Consider the following 15915-nt stretch of genomic DNA (forward strand, 5'->3'; position numbering starts at 1 on the left):
ATCTCACAAACACACACACACTTACTTTTCAGCAAACTGTCCACTGGAAAACATTGCTGCTTCATGAAAACTCGGGCCAGATATAGTTGTATGGCTGAGCATTTGAGAAATCTATGAGGCGGAGTATTAGAACCGTGGTAGTTTGAGGTACATTACAACACTCAGCTCACTAAGATTTAGATTGTATTTTTGCAAGGGTATTTGCCATCAATCACAATTTGGCCCTTACTGCTTGGGCCAGCTGTTACATTTTTAAAAATAGTCCAGGCTTAGTACCTTTTGAAAAAAAATGGATGATGACACAACTATTTATTCTTCACTCCTGTGTGTCACATAGGATGTGTGAATGGGAATGCTGATTGGTCTGGAAGTTTATATGCTACAGGATGGAAAGATTTCATGAGTGAGAACAGCAGCAGGTTATGCCAGATGACTCACTTCATCAGCCACCTGTACAGCATTTCAATATTTGTAAAGTCAAAACCATTTGTTTTCATTGCTACACCGAACTCAATTTAAACATTTAGAAATGGTTTAATTTAGAGGCAAATCCTGCCATTGCCTCTATACTGATACGAGCTCTTCTGACCGCAGAACTGTTTTCTGTAAGAACAGAGGGTGCTGACCACTGTGACAGAGCTCTCGCTGGTCCCTGCCACGTGTAGGACGAAGTGGAGACGGACAACTGCATTCATCCTTTTTGCATGCCCTGCTAATGACTATATAAGGGCCTTCAGAGACTACTTAAGGCACATATATTGGGAGTGGGGAAAGGAAGAGAACCTCTCCACGCATTTAATGGCAGAGCAGTTTGCAGATCAGCCCAGCCTAGCTTTTTATGCTGGGCACTGTGCTCCAAATTTGCTCAATATTTAACAATTTTGGTTCAAAAGCTTTGTATGAGAGGAGCACAGTAAATCCCTTACCCTTGCACTGTACCCAAGTACGAGTCCAGTTTGTATGTATTCCAAGGTAAAATTGGGATCAGCTCCCCACCCCGCTGATGAAACCCCTGAAGGTGAAGGGACTACAGGGCCTCCTTCCCAGGGGACCAAGTCTTAGCAGCATTTATTCAGTACCATTTTCTGTGAGGATTTTCAGAGAAAAACTGTCTTAACTCATACTTGCAAACCAAGAGGCAGCTTAAGGGTGAGCAATACGGGCCCTCTTGTTAACAACTCGTGTTTATATGAAGGTCTCTTGATATTTAAAAGGAAGCAGTAGAAGAGCAACTGGAAGCAGATGTTCATCTTTCTCCAAAGCTAGAAAGGACAGATAAGCTGCAGCACTATGAAAAGGAGCAGAGCCCGATGAAAAATTATGCAAATGAACTGCACGCAAGAATGTCTAGATTTGAAAGACGGATGTGGAATGAGCTGGCGGAAATCCAGAATGAATACAGATCAGGTGAGGAGGAGTCTGTAAGTTTGTACAGGAGTGCAATTTGCTCCCTCAAAGTGTCTATCAGTTAAACAGGGCAGTACAAAAATGTCCATTTCCATCTCCGAGTCTCAATCAAAGTTACCTTTTGTCAAGTATTTCTCTTCCTTGTGCCTGTCACTGCAAACAGCCATTTGCATTAGAATATCCCCACACAATGTCATACTCCAGATTGTTTCTCTGGAAACTTTTGTTGCTGGGTGTGTGTGGCGGGGAGGGGGAGGATGTTACATATTCTACTTCAGATAACAATGAGTACAGGTAAATATGTAGCCAGGATTTTTCCCACAGGCTCTTATCAAAATGAAGGCTGCAAGCATCTGCTTAGGCAAAGATTGAAGATAGTGTTCTCACTGCTGCTTGCAGTCCTTAGCTGCGAGTTTGGAAAGGAGCTTCAGGCTTTCAAAATATGAGCTGTTAAAGGACAGGGCCAGAGGAACAAAAACAATCACCTGTATGAATAACAGCAAGCTCAGGATTCACCCTTAGAATATGGAAAGGATATGGTGGGTAAAAGGAATGATATTAAGAGTATATAGGACTGTTTCTCTTGAGGACAATCATCTTAGAGGGAGGTTTTGTCTTTGAACCACATTCAACTCTGGGCTGGGCCTGGATGTTCCACTTCAGCAATGGCTAGAAAAGCCTTTTCCGCTCTTCCTCTTTCCTTCAAATAAACAATTTGGCACAGTGAGCTGCACCTGTGTTACAGGCTGGTTTACTATAATGTCCTCTACTTGCAATGGAAGCAGTTGACATATCAGCTGGTCCAAGAGCACAGTGACCCATGTCCCAAACAGGATGGTTAAATAGGATGATCACACTGATGCTCCCTACACTACCCAGTGTCCATGTACAGCATCATATTTAAATAAAGGTTCAGTTCCACATCTTCAAAGCCATCACTGGTCTAGGACCTTGATACTTGAAGGAGTAGATTACCCCTTCCCTCCCTCTTTTCCAGCATCACCCACAGAAAAAGGTCTTCAGGAGGTACAGGGACAGTGCTGAACTTTTTGCAGAATTCTTACTCGCTTCAGAAGAATAGGTTGGACCAATGTCTTGCTGTCTCCTTCATCTATGCAGGGTATGGGACTTGGATATTTGTACTAGCTTGTCATAGATTTCATTTAATAGATTTCATAGGTATTAGGGCTGGATGGGACCTTGTGAGATCATCTGGTCCAGCCCCCTGCCTAAAGGTCATAACGCTAAAAAACTAGCATTGCCTCTTTCCTACTAATTATTTCCTCCAGAGAAGACAACAGCCTTTGACTATATACTTCTACAAGAGAATATGGTCCCAGAAGCACGACACTGAAGCTTCACACAGCCTGAACAGCTAAGACATTACAGCATTTGGCACAATAGATATCTCTGCACCAAGCAGATAGTTTATTGTTCTGTAAGTGCTACTGCTTTCTACTAGGCAGACAAGGTTCTTTGGATAGATCTGGTATCTTTTATTAGACCAACTCAAATAGATGAAAACATTCTTCTATGCAAGCCTGTTTCTCACCCACTGACTCTTCAATTTACATCTTGCCTGACTGCCTTCCTTGCATGCATACCAGCCTCCGGCTTCTTTACTATTTATTCCTTCCAGGAAGAGCTCACACCAACTGCAGATGCTTCAGTCTGACAAAGGGTATTTATACCCAAAAGTTTGCAAAGAAATTTTGTTCCAACTATTTGAGCCGGTTTAATAAAAGATATCAGATTTACCCAAAGAACTTTGTCTGCCTACATCCTTAGACCAACACCGCTACAAACTATACCTCTGCTGTCCACTAGCACACTTACAAATCAAATTCTAACTGAGTTGTGTTCTACAGAAACCTCGTGATCAGAGGTTCAGGAGGGCGGCAGCACCCTGCTGATTGCTATGGTGTGATCAGCTGCAGCTGTGGGGGTGCCTACTTTTGTGCCTTCTTCCCCAAAAAGGGGATACTTGGGGGCAGCTGCCCCAGTTGCTCCCCTTCCCCCCCAATTATGCTACTGCTCAAGATTCAGCTTTGACCATCTCAAAGATCACCTTACCATCCACAATCCAGGAAGACGGACCATTGGGAGGCTCATGCAGTTAAAATCTAGAATAATAGATTCAGGTACTGGAGGAATAGTAGTTCCTTTCCCATGGCAACTATCTGATGGGATGACAGGAATAAGTGCAAGAGGGAAAATGTGAAAATTCATAATTGGCAGAGAGAAGAAAGCACTTTCTTGGCAAATTTTAAGCTGCTTAAGCTTGTGTCAGGCATCTTGGAAACAAGAGAGGTCTGTATGGTTTTACCATACCTCTAAAGATCCAGCAAGTATTCACTTGAATAATATCTAAAGAATGGCACAGATCAAATAAACAACAGAGTTGTTTCAAAAACAAGTGACAGTGTCATTTCATCATGTAGACACCATTTTCAAGTGGAAGATTAGCTGGAATCCACAGATATTTGATTTTATTTGCTATATAATATCTACTCTGACAAACTGAGCAAACATCAGAAAGGACTGGTTTATAATTTGAAAGTTCCTGCAATTTGCAAACATTTGGACAACATCTGCCAGCTGGTTCAACCTATGAGTCTTTATTTTGACCAGGATGGGCAAAATGCGGCCTGGGGGCCAGATGCGGCCTGCATCTGGCCCGCAGGGCCCCTAAAAAACTTGGAAAATTAATATTTATCTGCCCCTAGTTGCCTATCATGCGGCCCTTGATGGCTTGCCAAAACTCAGGAAGTGGCCCTCTGCCCAAAATAACTGCCCACCCCTGATTTAGACACAATATAATTAAGCACTATTGGTAGCTGTCAAAGCTGGGATGCTTTGAAGTTCTATTTAAGAAAGGGAACCTTTGTAAATTCCAGTGTCTTTCTTCATAAATGTAGATATACGATTCCCAACAATAACCCTGTATTCAAAATTCCATACATCTGACTTGCATAAATGCATATGTGATTTCAACCAAAACTGCCTTTTTTCCCCCCTCATGATACCCAAGATATGCTACAAAGTCGTGTCTACTTGGAGTAAAAATAGTTCTAATGGTTGGATTTTCTTGGCATAAATTCCACTGCCTGTAACAGACCTTCCATGACTAAAGATTTAACATCCTTTTTTTTTTTTTTTTTAAATAGACAGGATAGTTTTGTAATTCAAATCGTGATTTATAAAACTGTGGTTCTTCTTTGACCGTTGGTTATTTAGAGGTGCGTTGTATAGAACACCAGGTCTACAGCAATAATGTAGCTGGCTAAAAATGCATCATCCACTAGCTCCAAACCTGCAATCATTAGTATGGGAGGAATATTTTACCAGAACTCAGCTTAGCATCATTGAGTTCAATGGGGCTCTTTGAAAATAGAGTAATCCACTCAGGTGTCATCATTACCATCTAATACCTTACAGGGTACGAGAATATGATTACGGAATGGGTCTAAAAGTAATGATCCTGGATTTAAAAGCAGTTGCTCAGCAAGGAGAATTATGTTAGTTAAACTTTTAAAAGTGAACTTTCATGACTAGAGAAAAATAACCTCAGCATACTTTCCAATACAGTAATGCCTTTTGTGTTTCATTTAAGATATACTAAATTAAATTTTCATACCCAGTAAATCTGATAGAGGTTGCAGTGTTATTCTTTGCATTTGGCACTGCTTACTATACAGAAAGAAAATGCCTATACCAAGGAGCTAACAATTTAAATTGCTAATGCATCCCTATGACATGCAATAAAAATGATTAGATTGTCAGAATGGCCTTAATGGAATTTAATGCGCTTTGAATGAAATGGTAGTCAATTACGGTAGAGTTTCATAGAAATCTTTCTAAAGAAAATTGTAGTTTCTTGATGCACTCTGTGTTCATTATTTAACTAAATATACTTTATCTCACTCTAGGATTTCAATCTATTCACGAATCTCTCGATTCACTGCAACACATACAGACCACAAAGCTGAAACTGGAAAAACAGAAAATCCAGAAAGATATTAAAAAGATCCGACGAAAGATGATGACTGAACTCGAAGACTGAAGCCTTGTGAAGATTAATCTCTCTCCACCTAGACACAGCATTAACTTAGGGATTTTCTGTTTCAGCCTTTTATCTTTAAAAAATTGCCATTGTTTCTCCATGTTGTCCCTAGGACATTTTTTTCTATGTTTACATCATGTTGTATGCTGAAATCTTCATAATCTATTGCAATACTAAGAATTGGTGATTTTCACGTTGCTTTTAAGGCATTGAAAGTAGCTGGATGTGAAGGGAAAATAAAATTTAAGGAGTGACAGATTTTTATAAAAACTACTGGCTTTTATTTGGGGATTCTTAGGAACCATTTGCTCATTTAACACTGAGTTTCTTAAGTAAAATGAGCCTAATGCCAGACAAAAATGAGCTGCTTTTAGACCAGTGCAACTACAAACAAAATTGGACCTTGTAACTTCTTCTGTTTCTGTCCTATGCTCATGCATTAATCCCATTCTTAAGAAATGGAGATTGATTGGAAAGAAAAATACTAATCCTCCCCTCAGTATCTAGAATGTAGCAGGAAATGTACTCCTATGCTATCCGAGCTGGAGGAGAGAGGACACGGAGTCACTAAACGCAGTTAAACAATGGAGTTACTAAAAGCAGTGAGAACATTGTAGACAAAACAAAAGATAATGCTTACATTACCAAAAAGTAATGCTAGAGTGTTGCTGTAGCTGTGATGGTCCAGTGAATGTTTGTGAGATTAGGGGTTTTTGTGATGGCTTTTATTGAACCACCTGTATAGATCCTTCCAAAGCTTGCCCTTCAGCAGTGTGTGCCTAAAAATTTGTCAAACTTCTTTCCTAACTATATGGTCCAATAAAAGATATCACAAAAAACAAAACAAAAAAACAAAAAAAAACATCAATCAAAAAGACAACAAACCTCATCTTTCATACATTGTCAAAATATTGTCCCAGATTGATTTGAAGCATTAAAGTCTAGGGAACAATCTTGAATTTAAAGTCTCAAGTGAAATCAGTCTGATCAGGGAGCTGTGGTATTATTATTAAGAAATGCTATTGCATGGGTAGATATAATCAAGGTGTTTGCAACTCCTTGGGTGCATCTACACAAGATGTTTACTGCGGAGTAGATAGACTATTTAGCTCCACACTGTCTGTGTCTACCTGCATAGCCCTACTAGGCTGCAGTAAACAAATAAATGCCACTGTAGGTTACTGTAGCAGGGCACTAGGGTGCCTGCTACTGGCATCAGGAATAAGCGCTGCTGAAGCTCCCTAAGAGCACAGATGTTGGTTGCCAGAGCAACCAGGCAGGTCATATGACCAGAAAGGGGCAGGGCTAGGCCTTTATAAACAGCCCAGGCCAGAGCCTGGTGGCAGTTCCCTTCTGGCAGCCACAGGAGCTCTGTGGGAGAGCTGAGCTGAGCTGAGCTAACAGAGTACAGGGTGCAGCCTGACCACCCAGCGGCTATGGTATGATAGGAGTGGAAAGAACCCTGACTGGGAGGCTATCGCTAGAGAGCCAAGGAAGCTTAACTTTTATGTTCGAGCGAGGAAGCTCGTTGTTAGGTTACAGCCAGTGGGCTTATGTTTCGGTTTAGTTTCTTGTGTAAACACCGGAGGACTGGGTGAGGCTGTAGGGGTGCAAGGAGGCCTCACAGGAGCTCCCCAATAATCTGGGGGTTCCTGGTGCCCAGAGGGCACAGCGAGTGGTGCCGAGCGGGCACCGTTGTTTGCACCACTGGGGCGCGTATTGGGGGTGTGGACCCCGACCAGAGGACCGGGTGAGGCTGTAGGGGTGCAAGGAGGCCTCACAGGGGCTCTCTAGTAGCTCAGGGGTTCCTGGTGCCCAGTAAGGGCACAGCAAGCGGTGCCAGGGCGACACAGAGATTGCTGCCATAGTTGGCACGGCGAGTGAGCGCCGGAGAGGCACAGTGTGTGGGGTGTAGAGATCCCAGCCCGTGAGGGCGGTGTTTGCCCAGTAGGGCATATGACTCAGAAAAGGGTAAGGGGGCCAGGCACGGCTATCGGCCACCTGAGCCCCGAGCATGCGAGGCGCGCGAGCTAGGCCTGAGAAGGCGGGTCTGGTGGCCAGGCAGGGCTAAGGCCGCCTGAGCCCCAAACTTGGGAAGCGCAGCACAGGCCCCAGAGAGGGCAGATTAGAATAGAAGGCTCCACGGTGAGTGATTGGCACCCTACTAGCACAAAGTCCTAGAGAAGGGTGAGCGCGCGGCAAATGTCCCAGAGAGGGGCAGGCGTGTGAGAACAAGCCCAGAGAAGGGCGGACATGCGGATAGGGGCCTGACAGAGACGAGGCGCAATTAGAAGCCAGAAAGAGGGGCTGGGGGCATGACAAGCCCAGGGGCACCAGGGAAGGGCACCTAGAAGAAACTGACCAGATAACATCCAGTACAGCTGCGAGGCTTGGGGCGTGCTAAAGGGGAGGCTGGAGGCACATGCGGCCCCTAAGGCTGGGGTGCACTGAGTCACCCCATACGGAACAAGAAATAGTGCCAGTGCAACACTGTGTACGAGGGGATCAAGGGCAGCCTCCCTAATTGAACCATATAACAGCAAATACGTGGCGGGCGAGATAAGAGGGTGCTGGATTGCCTGTTTGACATGGTAAGGGGGTGCCAGGGGGATCACGGCTGCTTCTGCGCCCCGCGACAGTTAGTACTTGTGTTGATAAGTACTTTCCTGCAGTAGCATTATTTAGTACACCACAATGCACATGCAAATGCTGATAGGCCCCGTACTAAAGCACCCTTGTGCCCCAGCTGGTCCCATCTGCTGGCTAGCTTCACACTGGAGCACCCCTGTGCCCCAGCCAGCCCCTCTGCAGCACGTTGAGCTGGGCTGGAGCATCCTTGGGCTGATAAGGTGACACCCCCCCCGACTTCCTGCCAGTTAGGGCTGCTCTGACCTAGTTCAATGTGTGGCAGTCCTGGGTGTATGCGTAAACACGGCGCCCAGGAGCAATAAACTCTGACACAAACTGTGCTGTTTATTCATTAGCATTCATTGCATGTGTAGATGTGCCTCTTGTGTTCAAATTTAAGCTCACTATCGCCTCTACTAAATGCTAGCTAAAGCTTCCTTACTATGCACAGCTCTTCCTGTTTGGTTGGCTCAGCAGGAGGCAAATTGTATTAGCCAGCTGTCAGGCTGGAGGCTAAATCCTATTTCACCTTCACACACCCAAGTGACACTCATATGATCACTTAACTGCAGTTTTTGGCACTTGCGCAGCTTGGGATCTTGTATACCAACACTTGCCCTGTGCTTCTCTTTTGTGCATGCTCACTTGGCTTGGTCTTGCCCTTGTCATGGAGTACAGGGGTCCACCTTCAGGAATGAATCTTAGGAAGTACAGCTTAAAGTCTTTATGATCCCTGAACACTGTCTATTCATACCAATTACACAGCAATTTATTTGGTGCATATAATTATACAGTTCATAACTTGTTATCTCAAAGAAAGCTGTCACTAGTTTCCAACTGTAAGGAATTACCATTGGTGGTTTTAAAGTAACTTGTCTGATGGAAAGAGTGCTAAATACCACATTGCTGTCATTTTAATACATGAACATTTAAAATTAACAGTTGATACCTAACGCTAATTACTCTCTCCAACTTAGTACACTTTCTCATTTACTTTAGCAGCAAGCCTACAGATCTGTTATCTAATATCTGAGCAAAGCAAGGTTTAAAACCACTTGGTGGTATGACATTTCCGTCTGCGATACAAGACAAAAGAAAGACAAGCTGGAGAACATGCTAGCATCCAGACAGATAGCTCCAACCATCACTATAGTGACCTACAGCAGCCTAGTGGTTGGTAGTCATTTGTATGTCCTCAAGGCTGTATGTGGCCCTGGCTCTGTGATCAATGCTTTAAGGTCTTAAATAACATGCATATGCTCATCCAGTCCAAGCTGCAATAAAATGAGAACAAAGCCACAAAGATATTCCATGTATAATGCAGAACATCTTTATGACTGGTTTGCATTGTGCCTTAAATAGAACATGGCACAACCTTCTTCCCCATGTCTGGTTCCAACACTCAGCTGAGCACTAGGATTCAACTTGGGGTAGCTTCAGGATCCAGGACACAACCTTTCTTTTCCTGAGCTTTAGGATCAGACTGAGGATAGCCTTGGGTCTGAATCAGGCCCCGGGCAACCCCCAAGGTTTGGAAAAAAGCAACTCCCTCCTCAATCAATGGAACTGGGCTGGGGGCACTGCCAACTCCTGAACATGGCTACCCTCCACTCTATCCCCAGAAGCACTACCTGTTCTTGGGTCCAGGACATAGGCACCTCTTTACAAAGGTCCATTTAAAAGAGGCACCCAGCATGAACAGCTGGGGATGATGGAGCTCCTCCATTCCTTCTGCTCACACCAGACACCTCTTTAATCCAGGACATGCAGCAGGGTATGGTATAGATGGGGAAAGCTCTTGTATGGGAACCATCATGACCCCAATACTGGATGTCTTTGCCCCAGTGTCTGCCCATGGAACTTTTAAAAAGTGGGCAGCCATTGAGCTGAGGCTCCCAGGTGCATGGCCTCTTTTTAAAAGGTCTCGGACATTGAGCTGGGCTTTGTGACTCAGAGGTGAAGAGATGAGAGTTCAAGACTGCCTGCATCAACTCCTGGCTCGGTAGAATGTCCTCAGCTTCATGCCTTTGTTTATTTATTAAGATTTCTGGGGTGGCCATGACCCTTTGGATCATACCCCATAAAGAGTCTGAGGAGGAGTCTTGGTGCTCAGTAGCTAGCTTGTAGGTTGGGTTTTTGTGCTATGTCCCTTCCCAGCCCAAATTCAGGACTGTCTGTGTCATCTTGTTAGGTAGAGGCGCTTGTTCTGGTCTTTGGCATCCTTGCCACTGGGGCTGCTGAGCATTTACCTCCCCTTCCCTGCCCCCTAGGCAGGCTCCTGAGCCCACCTCAGATGTGCCACAGATCCAACTGGGAGTTTCAGGAGTCTCTGCAATAATGAAGAATTGTAAGATGGCATTCAGGAAGACTGTTAAGGGGAGAGAAACAACAAAAAGAGCTATGTGGAGGAAGCTTGGCTTACTATACCACAATTGGAAAGTAGAAAGATCATAATAATAATTATTAAAATCCTAGAGTTAATGGCACAAAGCAGGAGAATCCTTAAGTGATTGTTGCTTTACTGCTGGCACACATGTGAATCTGGACTTGTAAATAGATCATAAAATATCCAGCAATTGTTTTTATATGTTAGGTGACTAGACAGCATGAAAGAGTTTTGGATAGTGGTAGTGCAACATTACATGTTCAGTCTACATTATGAACCACTAAGAAAAAGAACATCTTACATGACAATTGGTAGAAGACTGTAAGAGCAGAAGATAAGCAAGGAAGGAAATCCTGCTGGTCAGAAGAGCCCTTCCTTCCCATAAGGGAAACAGGTTGGGTAACCTTTTCAGACACAAAAGTTGAGAACATTTGAAGTGTACATATTGCACATTAAGTTACCTGTTTATTTTGGAAAGAAATGAAAAGGACATTCTAGAATAACTGCATTTTTTTTAATCACATGCAAGTAATGGGCAAAGTAAAATCATGTATCAAGAACCACTGTCATGATTAATTCAAGTAAATGGTCAACAGCCGGGTTACCAAAAAGATAAATACAAAAAACAAGTCAGACTCATTTGTGACTACAAACCTGATGATTGCACAAATTTTTCTTTGCCTGAACTATTTATTGTAGAAGACTGCAGACAAGAAGGTTGAATGGAGTCAGTTGTAATGATAACTATTTTTGGGCTATCAGTAAATCAGCAGATACATTTAGGGCTCAAAACTGTAGTGAAAAGCATATTGCTAGATTCCTGCATGTTACAACAGTTAGGAAAAGCAGAAACAGTTCATTTGCATACTACCTAGACAACTATTAAGGCCTTGTTTCTGTTTTTTTCTTTTTAAAAAAAGGTACCTTATTATTTTGCACCACTGCAGCAGATGCAAAATAAAAATCACTTCTGTTGGCAGTTATACATGAAGAACAGGGATAAATACACTCTTCATTACAGCATCACTAAATAAATTTAAGTGGGTAGAGGGACAGGGAAGAATGGACGAGTCATGTTCATTTAAAATCAAAGACAGACTGATAGAAAGGCCCATCTCAAAATTCTTTCATTTCCCTCAAATAAAAAAGGCAGCTGTCCCACTTAAAGGAAGTCCAGGCTAGGAATGTGCCGACAACTTCTTATCTAGTTCCAGAGCTCTAGTATCTCCATTAGCTTTGGCATTTGCTATAAGCACCTGAGGGAATAAAAGAGAAGCATCAGCATTAGCAAGCTACTGTGGTAATATATTTTAATCTCTTCTACCCAGCTATCCTAAACAGCCAAATGGCCAGAGTTCAAATGAAATGCTTCAGGATTATGCATCAGCTTGCTTACAGCATACAGCTCAACACTGCAGACCTTTGCAATACAAGACATCACCATTTGTCACCAGGAGAAGAGAATTAAGTTCCATACTAGCAATGAACCAAGCATTCAGTTGAAGAGATCCTTCTCTCTGTCAATGCAAGACTGTTCCCTGCAGTCCAGTTTACTGGTATTTGGCAGGCCTACACTTTATATGCCATGATGGAGCTGTTCTTATACAGCACTGTCAAAAGTTCTCTGACTTTTCATTTAGGATTTACCCTTTCTTGATTTAATTTTAAGACCAACTCCCACTAGAAGCCTTTCTTCTATTCAAATAGTTCTATCAGCTTGGTGTTCAGCTATTCATAGGTTTGTCTGGCACTTCTAGGCTTCCTGTAATCACTTAGTCAAGCTATGTGTATGACTTAAATTTTCCCTTTTAAGGAAATCCCTCCAACTCCTAGCTATTTTTATTGCTTTTCTCAGCAATCTTAGTTGCGGTCTACTACCCAGAAGAAAGTACAACAAAACTACTAGTATTGCCAACTCTTTTGTCACAAGCTTCAAAATGCAAGTCTAACATGGGAAGTACTGACATCTCAGTACAAATGTTGCTTTCTATATTGAGACTACTTTTTCTCCAAAAGTCCAAGTCACTTAAAGCAAAATGTTATTGTTCTAATGCATGCTGCTATATTCATCAATAACCTGGTAGCTGGAAGAAGTTTCATCTCAGTCCTTCTTTGACTGAAGAGTTAAATATGAAAAGAGTTAAATATGAACAAAATGTTTGTGCACCAGCCCTGGAGACCATAGCAAAAGTGCTAGGAATTCTTGGCTCTGCAGTGGTCCCAGTACTAGAAATTAGGGCTGTGCAAGTTTTGGTTGCCGATTCAGTTTGGCGGAGATTTGGCCCAATTAGGTGGCTGAATCTCCGAATTGAAATCAGGAGAACCTTTAATCTCTCCAAATCAATTTGGAGAGATTCAAATATAGACACAGCTTTAAATGTTTTTTCTACATACCTCAAGGTACTAGGCAGCTCGTGAATGCTGAGATGATGGGGCAGATGGAGTGTGTCCCACAGGAGTGTGGGGGTGTCCCCAGTGCACTTGGCAGCAGACTCAGAAGTGGACCGGAAGCACTTCCAGTCTGCTTCTGGGTCTGCTGGGGAGCACGCTGGAGCCCCCACCATGCCTCCTGGGTCTGGAGGGGCACCCAGGGTCCCCCTGCAGCCAATCAAAGAGCTAGGGATGCATGGGGGGGGTCCCCCAGCACGCTCAGCACCAGACCCAGAAGTGGACTGGAAGTACTCGCTGCACCTGGTACCTCGAGGTATGTAGAAGAAAACATTTAAACCTGTGTCTATGGCCAAATTGCTGATTCTCTGCATCAGCATAAAATCTTCAGATTTGGATTCAGTCTAATTGAATTGGGACAGCGAACTGAATCAATGAATCAAATCACAATCCCCAATTTGGGCCAAATCCCAATCCAATATGGCCTATTCGCACACCCCTACTAGAAACAGTGCTAAGAATTTCAAGCTGAAGGATGTGCATTAAGATAGATGCACCATGACATACAGCTAAAGGAAGGATATAGCAACCAAGAAACCAACTAAACCAATTCATACATGCACCTCATTTACTGCTGTTAAAATAGAGCTTCAAAGTTTAATGCCTGGATTAAAAAGCATTCTCCCATGATAAGAGTCTTAACAATGTAGCAGTGAGTCCAACTGCTTCCAAATCAATGTTTAGCCTCGCTTGAAATACGGAAGTATTTGTTAATCTGGGTCTGACAACTAAACAGTTTACCTAAGGTCAGAAAAGAAACCGGTGGCAGAGCTAGGAAGTGCACCTTGGTCTGCCAAGTCAAGTCCAATGGCTTAATGAAAAGGCTATGGAAGTCTAATATGGATTTAGAAGAAGAGTGGGGGTGAACCGGGGGAGAGGGTAGGGGCAGAAAGTTCCTTAAAAAGGCAAAATCAGGCCCACAAGCTGGGGGATGTTAAAAAAAAGGCTTTCCTTAATCCAGCACCTGCTTCCTTTTAGCCCTATCTTAAATTGTTACATTGAGAAAATAAGCTGGAACATTTAAGAGCATCATCTCAATCCAGGTTTCCAAAAAGTGCAATTTAAATTAACCCTGCTATTTCTTGGGCAATGCTTAGTACAACAGGGTTTCACTTTAAATTTAGAACAACAAGCAGTCCTGATTCTTCATGGGGGCTGCAAAGGAAATGTTGCCCTGAAAAACATGTTTTGTACGAAATTGAAGTGTGCATGTGTTAAAAACTGGAGATACGAGGAAATTTAGTGTGCTTTACATCTTTTGAGTTACTGCACAGATGTTTCATTTAAAAAAAAAAAAAAAGTTACTAAACTATTCCTATTCAACCTACTAGGAAGTTAAGGAAGAGAGGCACACTAATGTAACTTCTAAGGCCCCTGGTAGACATTAAAATAATGGCATTACTGGGAACTGAATTCCACTTGAAACTAGAGCTACACATTAGACAAACCTACTGTAATCTGATTTACTGTATTCATTTTCTAACAGTTTTTTTGTTGGACATAAAAAAACCCAAAACCCTATTGCCAAAATAAGTTACATGCTCAATGTCAAAGTTTAGAAAAGTGTTCAGGATACTGACAGACTAGAAATTAATCTCTGGCTAATATTTACCAAGAAGGCCTACAAGCCCTTCACTTAGTTCCTCAAGTCAAGGTCTGCACTGATTTACACACCATGGAAGTCCACTCTCTACAGTATAATGCATGGAAAGAAAAAAAAGTCTGATCCCTGAAATTCATTTGTGATCCTTGGATCTAGACAATTTTGCACAGGAGACAAATCAAAATTCACTGTTTATGAGTATATTGCGTCTCACAGGCTTTATAATAAAAAGAATGCATCTTACATCTATTAATTCATAATCATCTTTGGCGTATAGGTGTTTTAGGAGGTACCAGCGTGCAACTGACACTATAGTTTCTGGATACCCCGGCTGATACACAACTTTTTCCAACATCCGACGAGTCTCCCTAGGAATAAATGTGGAATTTAGTGATCAAATCAAGAGGTTTGGTCACAGTAACATGCATGACTTCTCATACTAATCACACCAAATAAATGTCTTGCTGCATTAAAACACACACCAGCCATTCACTGGAAGCTCCATCAGTTTCTGCAAATTTAAGCTTCAACTTAAATCTCCTATCCCTTATACTACACAGCTTTTCCCAATCTTCTGCAGCATGATCCAGTGGATCAACTGTGTAACAATCATCCAGTCGCTGCTTCCTGTCACATCTTAAAACTGAACATATGGCCAGAGTGCTCCTGTGTCTGGGACTGCCTGCCAGCAGATCGGCACCCCTACCTTCCTCAGGACTGCAACAGAACAAAGGATTCCAATGGGCTCCCATGGCTGGGAGCACTGAGCACCCAGCTTGCTAGTACAGGGGGAGCCCGAGATCATGATCCTGGGCTCCCTGTGGCAATAGGATATGATTAGGATCTGATCCCTGATCCCATAATTGTGCCTCCAACCATGCACATGCAGCATTGCAGGAGGCACAACTGTTGGGACAAGGGATCAATTTGAATTGCACCTTTAAAAAGAATGTTCGTCAGCAACCTGTAACACTACTGCAAAATTTCAATGGATTTTTCAGCTTTTAAAAAGTTGAACCAACATACCATTTTGCTTTCATTTGACTGAGGTACATTGTACTGTAGAGAATACATACCTTGCTCCCATCTTGCGACTGTACTGTAGCAGTGCTCGCAGAAGAACTGCCAGAGGACAGAAGGAAAGTTTCAAGGCTTCGGTTGTTGCCTCCTGCACTAAAGATGGCCAGTGATCATTTGAAACATTAGCCTATAAGCCAAAAACATAGCAAGAAAAGCATTAGTAGCCGTTATGTGATCAAAATGCTTTGCTGTGGTGTATAAGTAATATTTGCTTGTAAACCTTTTCTCATATTGACATTTGATTCTGGGAGTCAGGAAAGCTAAAATGTTAGTTTAATTGCACCAAAAATCTTCCTAAAT

General features: G+C 42.7%; 2 protein-coding genes across 3 annotated transcripts in view; one reads left to right on the top strand and one right to left on the bottom strand.

Moving 5' to 3' along the window:
- FAM81B (family with sequence similarity 81 member B) overlaps nt 1–5787 on the top strand; it is a 60175-nt gene extending 54388 nt beyond the window's left edge. The window contains exons 8-9 of the mRNA XM_090038278.1: nt 1215–1407; nt 5337–5787. Coding sequence (XP_089894404.1) covers nt 1215–1407; nt 5337–5470 — 327 coding nt within the window. The 3' untranslated portion in view covers nt 5471–5787. The remainder of the gene's footprint in view (nt 1–1214; nt 1408–5336) is intronic.
- A 5189-nt stretch (nt 5788–10976) lies between these two features.
- Nucleotides 10977–15915, bottom strand: part of SKIC3 (SKI3 subunit of superkiller complex) — a 76247-nt gene continuing 71308 nt past the window's right edge. For both annotated transcript variants that reach the window (XM_090038281.1, XM_090038283.1), the window contains exons 40-42: nt 15612–15742; nt 14780–14903; nt 10977–11740 (exon numbers count right to left, since the gene is read on the bottom strand). In XM_090038281.1, coding sequence (XP_089894407.1) covers nt 11663–11740; nt 14780–14903; nt 15612–15742 — 333 coding nt within the window. In that variant the 3' untranslated portion in view covers nt 10977–11662. The remainder of the gene's footprint in view (nt 11741–14779; nt 14904–15611; nt 15743–15915) is intronic.

This window comes from Crocodylus siamensis, chromosome 3 (assembly GCF_052110815.1).
Source record: "Crocodylus siamensis isolate JL-2025a chromosome 3, ASM5211081v1, whole genome shotgun sequence".
Classification (NCBI taxonomy): Eukaryota; Metazoa; Chordata; order Crocodylia; family Crocodylidae; genus Crocodylus; species Crocodylus siamensis.